The sequence below is a fragment of the Desarmillaria tabescens genome (assembly GCF_030435595.1).
Source record: "Desarmillaria tabescens strain CCBAS 213 chromosome Unknown EV420scaffold_12, whole genome shotgun sequence".
NCBI lineage: Eukaryota > Fungi > Basidiomycota > Agaricomycetes > Agaricales > Physalacriaceae > Desarmillaria > Desarmillaria tabescens.
In genome coordinates, this window is record NW_026848311.1 from 1,065,557 (window position 1) to 1,085,422 (window position 19,866).

General features: G+C 47.9%; 5 protein-coding genes across 5 annotated transcripts; 2 read left to right on the plus strand and 3 right to left on the minus strand.

Annotated features, from left to right (window-relative positions):
• Positions 1–2,868: 2,868 nt before the first annotated feature.
• On the plus strand, positions 2,869–5,270 carry EV420DRAFT_1533957 (NADPH oxidase). The gene is made up of 7 exons (XM_060472780.1): positions 2,869–3,391; positions 3,444–3,943; positions 3,997–4,490; positions 4,541–4,889; positions 4,949–5,042; positions 5,105–5,168; positions 5,227–5,270. Exons 1-6 carry the CDS (start codon positions 3,028–3,030, stop codon positions 5,113–5,115), a joined length of 1,812 nt encoding a protein of 603 aa, XP_060332778.1. The 5' UTR covers positions 2,869–3,027; the 3' UTR covers positions 5,116–5,168; positions 5,227–5,270.
• Positions 5,271–7,459: 2,189 nt separating this feature from the next.
• EV420DRAFT_1533976 (HSP20-like chaperone) lies at positions 7,460–8,513 on the plus strand. Its single transcript, XM_060472781.1, has 3 exons — positions 7,460–7,687; positions 7,745–8,039; positions 8,170–8,513. The coding sequence occupies exons 1-3, from the start codon at positions 7,473–7,475 to the stop codon at positions 8,287–8,289; spliced, it is 630 nt and encodes a 209-aa protein (XP_060332779.1). The 5' UTR covers positions 7,460–7,472; the 3' UTR covers positions 8,290–8,513.
• A 4,280-nt stretch (positions 8,514–12,793) lies between these two features.
• Positions 12,794–13,966, minus strand: EV420DRAFT_1478486 (uncharacterized protein; the record flags this gene model as incomplete). Its single annotated transcript, XM_060469500.1, has 4 exons — positions 12,794–13,316; positions 13,387–13,745; positions 13,798–13,892; positions 13,918–13,966. The coding sequence occupies 4 exons, from the start codon at positions 13,964–13,966 to the stop codon at positions 12,794–12,796; spliced, it is 1,026 nt and encodes a 341-aa protein (XP_060332780.1).
• A 262-nt stretch (positions 13,967–14,228) lies between these two features.
• EV420DRAFT_1533985 (uncharacterized protein) lies at positions 14,229–15,211 on the minus strand. Its single transcript, XM_060472782.1, has 3 exons — positions 14,997–15,211; positions 14,694–14,945; positions 14,229–14,638 (listed from the first exon to the last, which is right to left on the minus strand). Exons 2-3 carry the CDS (start codon positions 14,759–14,761, stop codon positions 14,443–14,445), a joined length of 264 nt encoding a protein of 87 aa, XP_060332781.1. The 5' UTR covers positions 14,762–14,945; positions 14,997–15,211; the 3' UTR covers positions 14,229–14,442.
• Positions 15,212–17,395: 2,184 nt separating this feature from the next.
• Positions 17,396–18,865, minus strand: EV420DRAFT_1746944 (uncharacterized protein; the record flags this gene model as incomplete). Its single annotated transcript, XM_060480179.1, has 4 exons — positions 17,396–18,343; positions 18,397–18,623; positions 18,724–18,790; positions 18,845–18,865. 4 exons carry the CDS (start codon positions 18,863–18,865, stop codon positions 17,396–17,398), a joined length of 1,263 nt encoding a protein of 420 aa, XP_060332782.1.
• Between the last annotated feature and the right edge of the window lie 1,001 nt (positions 18,866–19,866).

Genomic DNA, 19,866 nt, shown 5'->3' on the forward strand with positions numbered 1-19,866 from the left:
CGTATCCGTATACTAGCGAAGATATTTTTAACAGTTGGCAGTGACAATCATCTCGACTATGTTCGGCCTATCATTGTATTACCAGCGTGTGAATCGGCCTAAGTGATTAGAACCTTGACTGATATTGATGTTGTTGGATTGTTCGTCATCGTTAATGCATTAACTAGCGCCGCCGATGGTACAACTTTAACCAGTCATTACGCAGAAGTTGTCGAGCACCGCACATGAAACGGGGATGCCAAGGAGTTGCTGTCCTTGAATGTCAGCAGCGATGTAGTAGAGATACTGCGCTTTCTGCACAATGGGAACGCTTCTTAAAGTCAAAGAAGAAACAGATTTATATCACTTCCTGATGTAAATACGAAAAGCGTCCGAAGCCACAGAAGGTGTACATTGCTCATCTATTACAACAACAGATATGCACGCCGAAAAGATCTAGAAAAAGGTCGATATAGTGATTCTGTTGAGATGAATAACACTGAGATGCTCCAGTGACCAGATCGATAAAATTCTAGGTTGAATGTTCGCGAAGCATTCAAGAGTACTTATTTAATGAAGGTCGGCGAACTAGACGGCCTCTCGTATACAGATCCCACCATTTATCTGTGCGTGTTCGATAAGATGACCTCAGAGTCACCCCTCTCAACACAGCCAGCCTCAAAGTCGCATATTGGTGAGTGGGATGAACTAGTCAATCCGCACAGCGTCACTCATCCTCTCGGCGTACACCATAGTCGTCCGTTCATCAGGACAAGAAGAATCCATGACTCGCAAAATGACCGACAAATGTCTCGAAGGTGCTGCAGAAGAAACAGGAGGAAAAGCAACAGACGCAGCATTGCAGAACGACTACATTCAAAAAGCACAGGAAGAGGCAAGGGTCTGTCGCCTTTTTACAGGTCGATTGGGACACATAATCTAAGAATTGCAGGGACTATGGGCAAGATACGGGTGCTGCATGTCGGCAACCGGTTAAAAGAGATATAGACCCAGTGTATGTTGTCAGATCAAGAGTATGATATGGCGTCGGCAAGGACGGTATCGTAGTGTCACGAGTTACCAGTAAGAAGACCGAGATGGAGCTCGATTCGTTCACCAACCGAGGAACTTGAGAAGTAAACCGAGCAGCACCAGATTAACCCTCAGGAGTAATGATATCCAGCTATGGTTCAGCAAGCAACGTTGTTCGAAGGTCGGTCCTTCGGGCAGAGTCTTTATATATTTCCCAGACAATAGACACGATAAGGACTTACCGTCGCCCCAAACCAAATCGTTAAACCGTCGAATGTCGTGCGCCCGGTATTGGACATTGCCACAACATTGTTAAGGTTATAGATATTCACCCCGCTCAAGTCTTGCATCGCATCAGCGCCTGGAAACTGGTTCAGAGCTGTCCATGCAGACATGGCCACTTATGCTGGGGAATATCTCGGTACCTATCTTATGAAAGGCAAGCAAAGGGTCAAAACCTTGTTAGGGTCCCCAAGATTTTCGTTCATGCTCTCCTGGAATATGTACAATGTGAATTTCGTCAGCACAGTATGAATTCTGTCCGTAATTGCGCGCTGAGCAACGCTGGAACTTTTTTGAAGCTGCCGGCATCACTGATGCCCGTAAGAATGCGTCTATATTGAGACCCTATGCATGGTGGTCACAGAGAACAGATATTTAATCAAGATAGAGAAGCGGACTTTATGTTTAGCCGTTCCGCAGCAAAGAGGCCATCGCATTAAGTTATTGAGCACATCCTGCCTACCATCAAAGGATGGTCGTGACGGATGGTGAGAAGAAGGCGTATTATCCTTTCCGGATTTGACTAGAAGGGATTACTCAGTTGCAGACACTCACCTCATGAAGTGACTAAAGGTTGCTTACAATTCCGGATAAAACCGTCCATCGAAAAACCAGCAAGCTCCGCAAGCGTATCGTAAGCGCCGGTAAGCGCCTATGCGCCTTAAGGAACAAATAGGATCGCAGAAGCAACTGCTGACTATCCAGTGTCGGAAGGGGCGTTAAGAATTAGATACTCTAGGACGCGTGCCCGGATGACTTTGTCCGTATCAAAGCCTTGTTCGGAGCAAAGGCAATAATTATAGGTTCAATGCCAAAAACAGAACTAGGTTCCGCAGCGTCACGATACGGATTCGGAGGTAGTGGTACTACTGCCATTCAGAGTGGATGAGGAAGGGCGCGGCATCATAGCCACTCCCGCCCGTTTGTTGAAGACATAGCGAGATAGTTTCTGTTATGCGATCTGGAATACCTCAGACACTTCTGACAATGCTAGATTGTGGGTGAGACGACGAAACGAATGTGACTGTACAGTGTAGATCACTAAAAAAGTATCAATAAATACCCATAGACAGCCTTTAGCAATATACCTTCAGAGGGTTTTCACGTGCAGTCAAGCTGAAAGCGATACACCGCAACCTATGGTACCAAGTTTGTTGGGTTCTGGTGCTACAGCGCGAACGAGCTGAGCATTGGCAGGCGCCTGACAGCTTGCTGAAGAATCAGCGAGCACTGGAGTTGACTTCCGGCTCGTTTCATTTACGGTTTCAGGTGCGAGAGGTTGTTTTCCCCCCTTGTTATAGATGTGAATGTTGGCCAGAACAATGATATATGGCGTTCTGGTGTGCATCATGCGTGGCTGCCAAACATGTTACCTTTGATTCTGATCGTCTAAGCGATGGAAGGGTGAGCGTTGATGTCCTGATTTGAGCTCTAAAGTTGGGGGCCGAATATCGGACATACCACCTCTCTTTGGTATTTCTGGGTAAAAATTTGTGATTGGTAATGCGGCAATCGGCTAAAATTTCGGCTGAGCACGTGAATTTTACCAATTTGGCATATAGGAGCTCTTTGTACCAAAACTGCTATGGTAACGTTTGATCAAGCGGCCCACCCAGAACTCCTCTGCCACTCCCTCTTTTCTTCCCATTCCTCCTTCAACAACAAGCAGGCCGGTCCTTTTCGCCTTTCTTTTTTTCTTATCTGCGCAGGAAGTAGCAGTTTCAACCTTTTACGATGGCCTATCGCTCGTCTGGCCTTGATTTCTCCGACCGCCCCTCCACGCTGGACCAGCACCCGGATTTGCCCAACCCTTATAGCAACGGGCACGAGCCTTCTCACCTTCAGCGCAATAAGACTGAGCGCAGGAGGCTTCAGGGTCTTCAGAGGTCCCTAACAAATACCTCTATCCCCAAACTGGCTTTCGAGCCGAAGGGCTGGAAACAAAAGTGGGATGTTTGGATGATCAATGACGGCGGCAGACAGCTCTTCTTCGGCGTGTTTATCTTCCTTCATCTCCTCGTTGGGGTTTTTGGATTCTTCAATTATCAGCTCAGGGATAATTCGGTCAACGCTCGTGCTACGTTTGGTATAACCTTTCGTGAGTGTCGAGTGCAGGTGCCTCGAGACTGATCACTGACACTTGCCCTCAGCCATCGCTCGTACTGCTGCTCTGATCCTTCACGTTGACGTGATCTTCATTCTTTTGCCCGTCTGCCGCAACTTTGTCTCACTCCTTCGTCGCACACCTCTGAACGATATTATTCCGTTCGATAAGAACATCTTATTACACAAAGCCACTGCCTGGTCGATAGTCATTTGGACTACCGTCCATATTCTTGCACATATCGTCAACCTCACCGAGTTGGTCAATGCCATTCCCAATGTTTCTACGGGTGAAAGGGTCAAGCAATGGATTCTTGCGAACTTTGTCATTGGTCCTCTTATTACCGGTTGGATCATGACCATTGTACTGGCGATCATGGTGTGGTATGCCATGGAGAAGCGTCGCCGTGCTAACTTCGAGCGGTTCTGGTACACTCATCACCTGTTCATTGTCTTCTTCGTCAACTGGCAATTGCACGGCATGTTCTGCATGATCAAACCTGATAGGCCCCCGTACTGTTCCTACAATAATATTGGCGTATTTTGGGTATGCGAAGCACTTCTATCAACCCCTGTATATCTCTCTGACTCTCACTATAGCGTTACTGGCTTGTCGGCGGTGTCATCTGGATCTGGGAGCGCATTCTTCGTGAAATTCGTTCACGTCACGTCACATACATCTCAAAAGTTATCCAGCACCCCTCGAATGTAGTGGAACTCCAGATCAAGAAGGAGAAGACTACCACCAGGGCCGGACAATATATATTCTTGTCGTGCCCCGAGGTATCGTACTTCCAATGGCACCCTTTCACTCTCACCAGCGCGCCTGAGGAGGATTATATCTCCATTCATATTCGCGTAGTTGGTGACTTTACGAAGGCTTTGGCCCAGGCTGTTGGATGTGACTTTGAAACCAAGGAGAAGGGTGCACCTGCTGGAGGAGTTGTCATCGGTACCAACGTCAATCCGCCCATCAATCGCACCCTCCCTCGTGTCATGGTTGATGGACCTTTTGGTAGCGCCTCGGAAGATTTCCTTAACTACGAAACTATCCTACTCGTCGGTGCTGGTATCGGTGTTACTCCTTTCGCGTCGTACGTTTTCTTCTATACCCTCGTGTCCTTCTTAACTAATCACCAATCAGGATTCTTAAGTCCATCTGGTATAGGATGAACAATTTTGGGCACTCAAAACCCACGCGATTGTCAAAGGTATACTTTACATGGGTTATCCGTGACTACGGCACCGCAGAATGGTTCCACTCCCTTCTTCACGCGATCGAGGAACAGGACACCCAGAATCGAATTGAGATCAACATCTACCTCACCGCTAAGATCAAGGAGGATGATATGAACAATATCATCGTCCAAGATGTTGGTGCTGAGAAGGACGCGATTACATCCCTTCGTGCGCCCACGCACTTTGGTCGTCCGAATTGGGATCGAGTGTTCAGTTCCATTGTTCAGAAACATCCTCAAACCGACGTTGGTGTGGTATGTATTCTGATGACCTTGGAATTATTTGGTGTTTTCTTAACAATCTTCCATTCTAGTTCTTCTGTGGACCGTCGCCTCTCTCGAAGCAGCTTCACACTATGGCGAACAAGTACTCGGATCCCCAGAGTACCCGCTTTTTCTATGGCAAGGGTGAGTGCTATCTATTGTCGTTGCAGTGGGGGTGCAATGTTGACATGGTGATTTTTTAATAGAAAACTTCTGATTGTTGGGTGCAGGGGAGATGATTTAGTAGTTGAATTTAAGGGTTAGAATATTGTAGGTTCGCTGCTATGTTTAAATGATATCTGGGAACCTTGTCTGTTGATTTGACAAGGGACTTGGAATATATTAGATGCTTGCATCTTTTCTCGTCGCGACAGTGATGATGTGGCCTCATCAATAGGCTATAAGACCATGCGTTCCATCGATATACGCAGTGGGCTAGCGTTTGCATGAGTTAAATTCTCTCACGACCACTCGGAGAAGTGTACGGACGACAACACAAGCCGTCTTCAGGGATGCGAGCTTTCCATGTACCACTAGCGTTTGGTGTTTTCAAACGCATCTCTCGATCAGGCCCGTGGAAGCTCCCTCCAAATTTTGTCCGGAAATTAGCATACTTTAGGCCCGAAAAGTGAAATCTTTGTCCGTAGGTAGCATCGTTGTCCGCGGTTAGCATTTTTTAGGACCTCTGGGGGGCGACAACTCGGGCAAAACTTATTTGGATCTGGAGGAAGAGGGTAGAAGACGCCTAGAATTTATCGTCGCGAGGTGAGCTGAGGGACAACAACGAAATTTGCCCGCGGTTCTTTCCGGCACGGACGGGCCGGATTGTCCGAGTCAGCTCATTTTATGCCGCCCTTGATGCATTGATGCCAAAATCAGGGTTTTTGCTGGACGAACCTTGGCGGGAGCTTCCCGGGGTCTCTCGATCCACTGGACCATCTGTATCCTCACTTTGCCAACCATACTGTTCGGTTGTTGCCCACCTCACAGCAGTACCGAATTTGCCCTCAGAGTTCTGCACGGAATGCACCGTAAATCACTCCGATTTCCCCCGGTGATATGGCGATGAACAACGATAGTCGATGTCCCTAGGTCAGCCGCTGCGTTTGCGCAGCAGTACGCTACTAATCAGTGGTGGTCAACGGATGAATCTTGCACGCTCGCTGGAACTAAGAAGTCGTGTCAAAGGTGGCTGAACTCAGCCTCTCCGCGCCATAGCATTGACTGGAATCTGTACACTTAATATCTGCTGGGGCAACTATAGCCGGCATTCAGTAGCACTAAGGACAGTCAAAATGGGGCTCTATATGTGATTACGATGACGATCATAATGCTAATGATGGTCGCTTCTGCTTGATAACCACCGCCGTATAGGTGGTTTGCGAGGTTTCCCATAATTCTGCCGTCCATCATCGTTGTTATACTCTGCACAGCTCTCTGCACACAATCCCACTTTTGATTGTCCCTATGGAAATACTACGCTTACGCCACATACGTCAACTAGTTCTGGTTTTTCCCCACACTGAGGTGGATTCCGGCACATGCCAATCATGTCGATCATGACGATATGACACCAGTGCACCTATAAGCTGTGCTACATGGAATTGTTGCACCATAACGACAATATTCTTTTCCGTGGTTGCTCCGTGGGCTCTGAAGCTAAGATCGACGATCTTCCGATAGCCGGATATACCAGCGCAGCTGGATACCGATGCTTAAACCAGTGCTTCACTGCTTGTAGAACTTGGTAGAAGCACGTCGAAGGATAATGAATCCGGTGAGTAAGTCAGGATTACTGGGAATTGCTTAGTAATAACCTTTCTCAGTGAGTTCGGTGCAAGTTCGGTGTCAGAGTCAGACAGTGACTAACTTCGATAGCATGGCGTGTCCGTGTACCCTTGTCATCCTTTGGACATTCATTTCACAGCCAAGATAATCTATGGTCAAAAATAGGGCCATAGCAAGGTCACAGCGGTGGAACCTTGGTGCAACTTGAATGCACAAATTACAGCCAAGGTGACGACTATGACTCGTTGGAAACGCATGAGAAAAGTGAGGACTCCTCAATGTATTGAGCATGACTCCAAAAGTGCGGTACTGACTCCTAATTCGACAGCTGCTTGACTACTCTCTGCATGACAAACAGCGAACTCAGAGCGACGGTCGAGCGTCCTGCGGTTCCACTGCCATCGGCTTCGTGAACTAACCTCCGCGTCGGGGAGGGGATGTCGAGGTACCGGATTACCGTCGGTCGCCGGGGTTACGTGGGCTCGCATGACGCATGGGGCACAGCCATCGCATCGGTAATCCCAACATCCGGCTTGGAAATGCCAGATTGTACCATGAGTAAGTCTGCTTGAATATCTGTCGACCGGGAAAGGGTGCTCGTCAAAGCCAGGTGTTCGGCATGCTATGTATGACTCGTAATTCGAACACATTCCGGCTGACTCCAGACTTCGGCAAATGCCGAACCGGAAATCCTATATAAGCTGAATCAGTGAAACTACACCTCCACACTCTACTATTTCAGACACTATTCCACTGCTCCATCTCGTTGGTGTTATACGTGTTTCCATGTCTCAACCATCCTCCCATACCTCTAAGCCCAAGCCCGCTGCTAAACCCACACCCAAACAGAATCCCGACCTTTATCGAATCGCTAGTGCTCTTGCTGGACAGAAAATCAAGGAACTATGCAGTAAGGGCTTGATCACAGTGACATCTCCCATTGACACGCAAGTGACGCGTCCCCGACGTTCCCCTGCCCGCGAGCACACATTTACACCAAGGTAAGCATATTCCCAGTGGCTCAAAGGCTTCAGTCGTGAATAATGAACTTTTTACAGAATGGATGTCCTAGATGACCCATCATCACCAAATATCATGGCGACATTCGAACTTCCTGGTGTCAAGGCATCCGATATGAGCCTGTCAATCCTTGACGGCCATCTCATCATTCAAGGCGAGCGGCGGTCTCGCTTCATAAGCAGCGGTTCCGCCGATGCGGATGCGCAGCCCAACGGTGATGCATCGTCCACTGGTACTATGGACGTCGACAAGAAACCATCCATTCAATTTCCTGTCAGAGAGCTCAGATACGGGCGATTCTACAGAAGCTTCAAACTATCCCATACTGTCCAAGTGAGTCCATTTCCTACGTCCACGAGGCTGTAAACAGCATTTTCGACGTTTGTTTACCAACCATCTTTGTTCTGTAACTATCCCTTGAATGAGCTGTTACTGATTCTTTCTCTTTGTTCTCCCATTATAGCAAACAGACATTTCGGCATCTATGGTCGAAGGCATGCTCACAGTGACTTGGCCAAGATCCAAACCGGATCTCGCTACCGAGGCGTCTGCAGGAAGCGGGGAGGTGGTTCATATCGAGTAATGGGCTTATCACGCGTTCTTGTTTCGTTACAATCTCCCCTCTCGGCGCATGGATTTAGCTAGGCGCCAACTCGTGAATCATTTCTCCCTCTTAACGGTGTAATTGGCGTCCACAAAAATATCGCTGTTCCAATCTCGAGATCACTTCCCCAACACCCTCCTCCGTTCCATTTGGGTTACTATGTCGTTATTTGGATCTTTACTACTTTTTCTGGGTTGCTTGGATTCTCTGCTCCACTCTTACCATACTAATACTTTCATATACTGCTTTCATAATCCTAACTACAATATTCTTGCTCTACCTACTCGCATGCATTTGTAGCCATCAATGTACTACCCTTCTATTCATCATTCACTCTTATTTGTATCATGTAGTTCCCGACGCCATCGAATAGACACCCACTGAATCTGACGATCAGCCTCACATTCCCATGCCACGCAATCGTTCCTGGGTTCATGGCCTGTTAACACACAGACAAACTTGGAGGCCCTGTACACACCAAAACTCTTGACAAAGAGCTGTAAGAAGCGATGTCAGATTCGACATAGGTCACGGCCACTAGAGCCAAGGTGTACATATAAGTGCAGCATAGACGAGTCATTGGCGTGAGGCCTGCGAGAGATGTATGATCCGTCCGTTACGGGCTGGGAGGCGAAACACTATTGGGCGCTTCGGGATCGACGCGGACATCGAGGATGACTCGTCATTATGTCGTTTGACTAGGATCAAGGAGACAATAAGCTGTAGCGCCTGAATCAGATTTCACCAACAAAGAAAAGGAAGGAAGGAAATTGCCACTCTACGTGCCGATCCATTATTGGGTCTTCGCGGCATACAGGTGGAATAGTACACAGCAGGCCTACCTCCCAAGATGATCGACCCAGACGTAATTTTGGAAGCCATCCGGGAAACGATTGCTTCCTAAGCGCTTACAGGCCATACAGAGACTGCGGTGACCTGTCGCATTCGCATGCTTGATGGAACAGCAGCTATGACAATGAGGATGTCTTCTGTTACAGCCGCGATTAGCACGAAGAGATGTCGGAGTGTCAACCAATATCACAGACCATCAACGATGTTTCATATGGTACCCCTGCAGCTATGAGAGATACACATGTTCTCAGCAGGAACGTTTTGACAAATATTAGCATGAGTCATAAAATTTCCCCACATGTATAGGTATTGGCCGAGGATCTGCGCTTGCGACGCACGGCAATCAGAGATACACCAGTAGGGGATGTAGTCGCTACGCCTCGTTCATCCTGTCAAGTACAGCGTAGAAACAGCAGGGAACCCCAGATCAGTAGGCATAGGAGCCGGAAGTTTCGTATTTGCACGGTGTTCCGTGGCTGAGCTCCATACTAAAGCCTAAATAGACGCTGAAAAGATGGCGTAATTAATGCAAAAGAACGGCCCATGTACATATAGACTCAGGAGTATCACAGAACCATTACATCGCTAAACGGAAGGTCATTAACGAAACCAAATTTGAATTCAAAAACGAAACCTGACTCGATTCAAAGGACGCGTGGATGTCGTGTCGGTTCCGCGAGGCATCACGAGCCAGATTTTGGGTGCAGTTTTCATATCGTTAGCCGGCGACTATCGGGGCTATCTACGAACCCTAGTTCCATGTATTGACGAGGAAAGCTGAGGGAGCACTGGTAGCCATTGCGCCACAAATATGGGGGTATACCCCAAAAATTAATCCAGAGTCGTTAACAGCAAATACAAAGGCGCAGAATTCTAGTGCAGGGGTTAGATGCGGGAAAAGAGGGGCATCGGCGATGTCCTGCTGTGAGTTCCAAGAAAATGATCAGTGACGGCGACAAAAAAAGAGCTATAAGCCCATCAGATGTGTATGAATAAGGGGATACAGAATGTCTCACATTGAGCGCTCTAGGACGTGCGTCCCTTGAGCTTCGGCATGAATCAGGTCACACTATTATAATATGTGAAGTGAAACGCGTCCTGTGGCTACCGTAATAACGTCAGAAGGGCTGCAATGAACTGAAAAAGTGCTCACTTGAGCATTGAGCATGAGTATTCTGGCTGATTTGTGTGTGAAGTCTGAGTCGCTACAGCAGAAGAGTTGAATTTGTTCTATCCGGATGGGTTTCGAAGTCCGAAGTTCGTTTAACTTGAACAAAACTACATGAAAGGAGGGAGGACTTCTGATAGTTTAACGCCCATTTGGAGGCCTAGAAAACATAGAAAGGCTGGCCGACGTTGGTCCAACACAGAGATAAAACGGACGCGACGCAGGTCGTCGTTGTTGAACACGATCACGTTGCCGCTGCCCTTGCGGGCCGTTGGACTGACGGCGGCATCTAATTGCGTGATCGGAAACGATCGGAACGGTTTCAACGCATCGTCACATTTCAGCGTCACTGGCAGTCTTCAGTCTCCTTCAATTCATATCGGCGTCAGCTCATTAAACTCGGACTTGTCTCTGTGGACCCTTTCTTGCTTGCAACATCAAGGGCAATTAGAAACACAGTTACCGGTTTATTGACTAACGTCCAAGCGTAGCATAAGCTTTTCTGACTATGTTTCAAGGGCCATGAACAGCATTTCCAGTTTTTATCCGCCCGGCGCAATATCAATACAACGGTTCTGGCTAACCGGCACTACGGATATAGGCTATGAACAGGAACTTTGACTGCCTCGCTGACGTACGCAGGTAAGTGCTGTCTAACGGAATTGCTCCAGCGCGCACTCATATGACTGAAATAGCAGTAGACGCTACTATAATACCATTATCCATATGAAAAGAAGGACTCAAAGCTTCCCCCCAGACTGTGAGCACGACCCGTCTCTGACTCAGGTGGCATTTGCTCGCCATCTCCGTGCCGATTCTTGCCACGAGACGGAGAATAGGAATAGAGAAGGTAAGGATCGAATACAAATACGGCTCTGATTAATGTCATGGAGGCGATATGTGCGTCCTTTTCCCACGCCATTGAACGCCCCTCGCTCTGACATTTTGAGCTAGTATACTCGCGAAAACTGCAATATTGTCCAAAGGTAACATGGCGTCAGTAGGGCAGGTGTAACGGAAAGGTTATTGTCTTTCCCCGACAATTGACTGGATCGCATGAACGACTTGAGTCGGATGAGCAAGTCAGATTGGCTATCAAGCCAAGGAGGCCGTCGAATAGACGAAAGCATGTGTTTCGACCATGCTCATTTTCCCAATTATGCCTATTACAGGTAGGCCCAACGCATTACCAACGTTACCCGCCTTTGAACCTGGAAAGACAGTAGAATACCTTTCTCAGGGTAGCCTATGTCTATATCACCTTCGCGGGTGTCCCAAAAGTCTAAGGACCGGAGGTAGGCGAATTGCCACGTGCAATTCGGCTTCTCATCTTATTCTACCTTCAGTGCATCGCAACGTGGGAGGCGGCTGTTCCGAGGCCATGAACATACCACAAGTCCATACTTGGCGTCTCTCCCTACGACTCGCTACCCACCTTTGGACACCACGAGTTGGTTACAGTCGCATCCATTGGTCCTCTTGTTTTTCCCCGCAATACTCACCTCGACTCAGTCCCCATCTTTGGAGAAAGGCCAGTTTGTTATCTATACCAGGATGTCATCAAGTTAATTTCGCGCGCTCAGGCTGTGCCGCAGGGTCATCTACGAGATTGCCGTTGGACAAGGAACTGAACACAGCGGCCACAATTCGAAAGCGGTGTGGATAGCAAAAGATATGATGGTGTAGCAGCTACCAGCTTTCGTCAATGTGCGTTGTTGAGCCATTGATTCGTATATAGGCTGACCGTTATAACAGTCTCATTGTTTCGATAGAACGGGTGTATGATATGCGCTAATTTGTCCGGTAACCAGAGGATAAGAGTAGCATTTGTGTGTATGTCTCCTTCATGTTCTCTCTGGATATACGCGTCCATTGATTAGATCTGTAGGTGCAGTTGTTTTTCATTTTTCCTGCTCCGTTGCCCATTTCCATTTGAGGACCTGAAGATGTAATTTTGTCGAGATGATTGGCTCCATTGAAGGGAAACTAGATTTCGCGACAAGGCCAGGCGAACACATCAGTATCCGTCATGATATCTACCAGTGACTCATTTGCCGCCCTGGCTCTCTAATCTGGTTTAGATGTTTCGGAAGTTTTTGTACGCTTATTCCTATTTCTGTGTTTACAATTTGCTTTGCTGATTCTCGCGAGCTTAACCAGCCGTCAGCTCAGTGTCCATCGTCATACCTCTCCCGTATTACTCGTCCTGTCTGGCCCACAGCGATGTAATGGACGGTGTGCGCGGCGCGTACAACCTCTCACCGGTCCACCGTCGTCGACACGGGACATAATGTTCAATGGGGCCCTCCAGATATTTTTTCCAAATGTAAAGGTGTATCATGATTCATACGATGGAATTATTCTACGGTGATTAGAGCGATAGTACGGTTTGATTCTACAGAGCGGTCTACCATGATTAAAGCGAACCGGTCACGTCCAAATTGTACAGGCAATGACTTCACGTCAATCCTGATACCACAAGCGTTTATCCTTGCGTCTACCTGCGACAGTAGGTGTCTGAGAGTGGTTCGGGAAAGAGGGTCGCGGCAGGGCATCTATGAGGTCGACATATGTCGCTCCTTCTCCCAACCCACCAGACTTCAGGACCGTTACGAGCGAACTCGTGAATATACCAGCCCATACCTTCGTACCCTTTACTCGCCTCGCTTTGACAACCTCGTCTCCCCTACATGCTGCTACTATAACATGGGAATCCATATCTGGGACCCAGTCCTCTGAGACGACGGACTGACAACCAGGGAGGTCTTCCAGGTTTTCGTCTGCAACGAGGAGCATATCCTTGATCGAGGTACACTCCAGGGGGGGAGCACTCCGCACTCCGAGTCCTGGACTCAGTGCTCGAGTGACACTGCCTGCGTGACAACAGTCCAGGATAAACGTGATTCGATGGCCTTTGGTACGGGAGATCTGAGAGAGGATAGTATTAATTTCCCGGTCGGTGATATCGGGGACAAATGCGCCGCTACTGTCGAGGGTATTCCGGTCCATGGGACAAAGCGCCTCAACGAATTTGTGAGAGCGTTAATTCCAGTCACCGGGGTCCGTCGAAAAAATCAGGATCATAGTCATCGTCTGACAATGGATAGCGAGAACCATGTCCAGCGAAAAAGATGATAATGGGATCGCCATACTTGATGTCTGGGTTGGTAATAGTATTGCGAAGGGCGGATAGAATATTTTTGCGAGAGGGAATTGGATCGTTGGTCGACCCATCACTGTCGTTTGCTGGTCTAAGAAGATGCTCGATTCGCTCCTTCGGTACCAGGAGGTCTTCTATATAATATTGCTTTATTGCTAAAGCATCCGCCACGCAGCCTCGCAATGGGTAGGATGGATACCCGTCAATTCCAATTCCAATGGCCCAAATTCGGTCGGGGCCAAGGCACGGTTGTGGCTGCATTACTGTTCATCAGTAATTTGGTCGACGAAAAGTAGTGTATACCCACATCTGACGTCTCACCGTTGTTGTTCATGTCGTCCTTCTTCGCCAAATGCACCTCGAACTCTCGGGGGGAGGGTGACTCGTTGCAGCGTTGTAAGTCTGAAGCAGAGATGTGGGCGAGTACGTTGCACAATTGGGGTGTTCGTGCAGAAGGAAGGTAGAGCTGCAGACATGTTGGATTATGTCTACTGTTGCTTTTATGGTAGTCGAAGGTAAACATACCCCTGGTGAGAAATCGTCCAAATTTTGAGGAAGACAGCTGATTGGGTGGCTTATTTTAGTGTCTTGCCTGGCTGTTTTATTGTTATTGTGAAAAACGAGTCTCTTCAAGTCCGCACTTAGTTTTTAACGTCTATGTACTCGAACAAAGCACCTAGACGGATAGGATGAAAAGCAAATACTTTTATATTTGGTAGTGTTAATCTAGTTTCTGCATGAAAGTTCCCAAAAACGCGTTGAGGAATGATGAATGCGTCAAAGACTTGAGACTCGAATACCCGTGTCTCCATCACGTGATAAAATGATATTAAATTCCAGGGTATTCTTGGACTGTCCTTGTTCCGGGAATAGAAACTGCGCGTACCAACGAGCTACCCAATCAAAGAGAATGCCTAAGGAAAATGTCGATTGCAGCGTTTTTTGGCATGGACTACCTCCCTGATACGCTCTTCTTCCTTCCGGTACGATCACTCAGGCGACGCATTGAAATATCCTGCGAGTTAGCTCGTGAGCAACGGAAATGCGGGGTAGATGGGAAAGGTTCACGGAGGCAATAGTTCGGTGCGTCGATTGTCATTTCCGCTTGCGATGTTGCCAAAAGGGTACGAGTCGTTACTCCCGGCCATCTAGGTCGCGGTTGTTAGAATAAGCAGATTCTTTTACCATTTCTTCTTCTGTTACCTGTATGAGATTGCGAGGAGACAGACCAAGAACGCGACTGACATGAACGCTTCATTTTCTGTTAGCATGCCATAGTAACCCCATCAGATCTTGCTAATTTCTTCGATTGTGATCGACCATTTACGCGCTTCGAACTCTGTGGCGTCTCCTTTCGCGTCGGTACTGACACGTTTCCGCGTCTTCTGTATAATTTTCTTAAACATTCCGGTCCCTGATGCGGAAAATGTGTGGTGATCCGGTTTCCTGCGTTTACTTCAACAGTCACGGTACAAGGTGCGGCAACTTGCAATAAGATCTACTTACTTGGCTTGCTTATTGAAGGACCCCCAAAATAGTGGGGAGAACGCATCGCAAAGTTCAAGTTTTGACACGAAATAGATTTTCGTCGGTTTTGTCTGGGTGAACCCCGTTAGCTTCGAAAATTAGCCTGGCAAGCCGTCTTTATTAAATACTCGCGGAACTCGTATCTGTATATATTCGAAAATAAATCAAAACGTTGGAATCAGGTGACGGGCCACTCTGCAAAAGGCTGTTCAATGTTCTCGTCGAGCCGCTGCGATAAGACGCGTCAGAAACGTGCGTACTACGACACGGCATCATCCTGACTTGCTCCCTGAGGTCCGGACAAGAAACACGCGCGAAATGTAGTTGATTTTGCCTAGGGGAAATACATGATAGGACTTTTCCTCCTAGATTTCGTCCAGATGGATCATGGATAACAATACAGCTTCTTTGCTTGTTACGGGGGACCTCTTGTTGGGAGATTGCTGGGCCGAAAAAAACGGAGTTAGGCATAGCTCTATCTCTAGCATAAGATTGACCGTGGGAAAGGTTCTGCGGAAGCCAATCATGTATGAAGGGAAGGAGAATCGGAGGAACCGAGGCCGCAGGACAAGACTGGAATTGCGGCCCAGTAGGATAGAGATTGTACGCGTCTCATCCTCTTCGCTTTGACTGGTGCTTGCTCGAGGTGCTCCTGAATCCACTGCATAGACAGAGAACGTCGAGTACTCCCCCCACCATACTGCTTTATCTGGCTGTTGAGCGAGTGGTGTCTTCCAGAGTAGGATAAAGGAACTCGCCCAGATCCCCGGTCAAGTAAGGATAGAAAAAAGTTCCGCGGAAGTAGATTGCGAGCCATGATGCCTCCATTTCGTGGAATTCGATGCGTCAAATGGAATCAATGGAATAGCCTAGGGTTCTATTCCCCCGACAAATACCAACGCGAGGCGTGAATGAGAGTGGGGACTATGGCGAGATGTTCCATCAAGTCGACATCCTGAGCCAAGGACCCAACAGAGTAAGTATGTCATGAATAATGCAAATTCCAAAGCAGCGCCTACAGGGGAGCGTACACACTATCCATCGGGTCACACTTAGCTCTGACTCCGAGCAATGAAGAAAGTGGACTCGTCGTGAGGAGATTGTCACAGTGAGCATCCTTCAGGCAAGGTAAGTGCAAATCAAAGTGCCGGTCCTAAAGCTGAGGAGCAAGTTGGGGCAGTCTAACTTGTTCACATTATCCCAGGCATTTCTCTAACTCGAAACGTGAACGCACCAGAGATCCAAACCTGCCTCGCGCTGCCACGTCGTTGTATAGTTGGATCTCGTCCCTTCTCCCTCACTAGTCTATTCCTCATTTCTCAATATTCGGGTATCAGGATCAGATGAAGTGGTATGTTTGGCTCTCTCCCATATCATACGGTTGAGAGAACAGACAAAGTTAGCCTGGTAAACAGGCACGTGTCGTAGCGGCCGGGGCAGATATCTGAATCGTTGGAATTGGCGAGGCCCTTCACTTGGAAGTAACAGTTTGGTAGCATTGAGACTTTTCGCATATCAGAGAAGAAATCGCAACAACCAGAGCGCAGAGAAGGACGACGAACATGATTCTCGGAACAAGCACGATGCGGCAGCTTTGGGACCTGGAACGGCAAAGTCCGGCCCGTGCTTTTTTTTTTGTCTTCCTCTTTCCGTGTTCTGTTGCGCGTAGCTTGCAGACCCCAATATGCCTTCTACCGCAAATGATTGAAGCTCTTGAAACGATGACTTTCAGCATATGCGACGCAAACCAGGGTTCGTACCAGATCAAAATGACCTCCGAAGTGCCGATACCATCTACGTGAAAGTGTAGCATTGATTTCGACGCAAGTTTGTTTGAATCAGGTTTCCTGCTACCAGGTCATACACCATCTGTCAGAGTGCCATGAACAGCGGCATATCTATCGTTTGTTGGGCTACCTTGAGGGTCACATTGTAGAGTGTACATCCCTCCAGACAAGGTCGCCATCTACAAAAGGTTAGACCAGGACCACACGCCATCACGTCTTTTGGATTTTCTCGTGAGCGCTTCACGTACTCTATGCTGCAGGAAATAGACCGACCTTGTTGTTTCGCATTTGAAGTCTAGCCGTCAAGAAGTGAATGGAGCCTAATTCACGGTGTTCTCCACGTTCCATCCTTCTTCATTCCCAAAGCGAATCCCGTTCTCGCCGTCGCCATAATCTTGTTGTGTCTTGGACCGCGGTAAATGTACCACTAGTCATTTTGTGGTTTTGGACATTTTATTGACGCATGGCATAGAAATTGTCTTCCTGTGCACAGGCTTCTCAAGAGCTTGCACCAAAAAAGGAAAGGCTACACGATTGAAGGGATAGAACGATTTTATAGGTAACAATCAAGGCAAATAAAAAAACCCTGCATCAATCCTGGTACCAAAGGCGTGTATTCTTCCGTCCTCCTGCGACAATTGGTGTCTGATGACGGAGCGGTGGAAGATTGTCAATGAGGTTCTGATACGTCGCATCTTCGCCCAATACACCGGACTTAAGAATCCCGATGAGCGAACCCGTGAAGGTACCACCCCACACTTTTGCGCCCTTCTCCTTCCTTACCAACTTCGATTTTGCAGTCTCGCCTCCCCTGCACGCCGCTAAAATTACATGGGAATTCATGTCTGGGCGCCAGCCTTCTCCCAAGATGGACTGATATCCAGAGAGGTCTCTGAGGTCTTCTTCACCAGCGAGGAGCATGTCGATGACTGAGGCATGCTCCAGCGGGGGAGCAGTCCGCACCTTTGAACTCAATGTTCGAGTGATGCTGCCTGCATGACAGCAGTCTAGAATGAACGTGATACGATGCCCTTTCGTACGGGAGATTTCGGAGAGAATAGTGTTGAGCTCTCGGTCGCTGATATCGGGAATGAGGGCTCCATTATCGTCGAGGGTGTTGCGGTCCATGGGACAAAGCACCTCAACGAATTTGCGAGAGCATTCCTCATCGTGCTCCTTGTCAGAATCAGGATCGTCTTCCCCGTCTTTGTCTGACAATGAATAGCGGGAACCGTGTCCAGCGAAGAAGATAATGATAGGATCACCGTATTCGATGGTTGGGTTTGTGATGAGGCTAAGGAGAATGGATATAATGTTTGTACGGGAGGGGATAACAGATGAAGCATCGGTGGGTGTGCCAACGCAGTTTGCTGGACCTAGAAGACTTTGGATGCGCTCCCGAGGCACGAGGAGGTCTTCCGCAAGGTACTGCTCTACTGCTAAGGCATCTGTCACGCAACCACGCAATGGGTAGGACGAATATCCATCGATCCCAATAAGAACTGCCCAAACCCGACTCGCGCCAAGGCGCGGCTTTGGCTACATTATTCCTTATTAGTAATCAATGTCAATGAAAGTAAGTGTATATTTACATCTGCTGCCCTCGGTGTTGGTTCCCGAGCCAAAGGATGCTGAGGTCCTCTTTGTTCAGGTTCGAGGAGAATATTGTGCGATGTTGTAGCATCCGCAACGCCGTTACATCGAGATTCTGCGTCTAGAAAGACTTCCACGAAATTGGCCATTTTGTATGCTTTCGCCAGATGCGCCTCGAGCTCTTCAAGTTGGGAGGAACGAATGCCTTTGATGATTTGTGTCAGGGCTAGTGATATAGCACGAGAATATTTTGTTTACGCAGGTCTTTCTTTGTACTTTGTACTTACGGAAGTTATCTAACACTCAGTCTACAGCGTTTGACCTACATACCGGCACCGTTTCCGTGAATTGCAGCAACGCGCGCGGCGCGTTTGCAACTACATTGGACTGAGTCTAGGAGGACCCAAATCAAACAAGGTTGCCTGATGCTCAAGCTGGAAATGTTACAACAAAACTGGACACGGCCATGTAGAAAAGTCAACACTATTCCTGCTATAGTCGGTATTCTTCTCGCATGACCGAAGTATGCCCGAAGTATGTTTCACGTAACTTTTAAACTGAACAGTGACTATAATTCCACATGTGGATGCCCATAAGAATCGTGTGCCTGAAGTTCAACAACATTCTATTGTTCTTGCTAGCTAAAGTCGAGACCTTTTTCTTTGCTTTTTCCCTGTTCACTTCTGATGCCCGAGGATTTCCGCGGGGAGGTTGTGGACCACCACATAGGTGCTAGTGTACCCAGATTCCATGACCTCATGACCTCTCTGGGAAGAACCATAATGAAGGGCGGAAAACTCAGGATTGAGCGTAACGCTGCTGGATTTCTGATTCCTGAAACTGTGAAACCAAAGTTGTATGATGTGTGATGGTTTCTAGAATAAGAAACCGGTTCTGAGTGTCGCCTCGCAGTATGTATTATCTTAACTGTCAAACAGAATATGAGATTTCTGAGAAAATCAATTCATTTACAATGCCTTGTACAATTTTTAATGGGTGATGGCCCAAATTGTGAAACCAGGGTGCTGTGATGCGTGATGGTAGGGAAAATAAGAAACGAAACCAGAGGGCCGCATGACGGTTTCCTCCCTACATACAGAGACAGTATACCAACTCAGACCTCATGAGATAGTGAGAGAGTGACAACGTTCTAGCAAGAGCGGGATGATGCCTTTACAGATGTTCCCACCGACACTCCGATACTGCTTGTTGTTGGTGTCGTCTGACCTGGTTCTATTCGGAGATGCTGATTGTCTTGGGGGAGACGCCAGGCATGTGCACACCTTGGTATCAGGAGTGACGTGAGCAGTCATTCTCTAGAAGCTGGAATTCACTCTGTTAGGCTTAGCCATCTTCCGCGAACTACTCAGCACCACACTTCTTCGAAATTATGTAGTCTGTGGGGTAAATGAGGAACATCAGCATCCAAGTTGATGAATTCAATTACTCTGATTCTATATAGATCATGA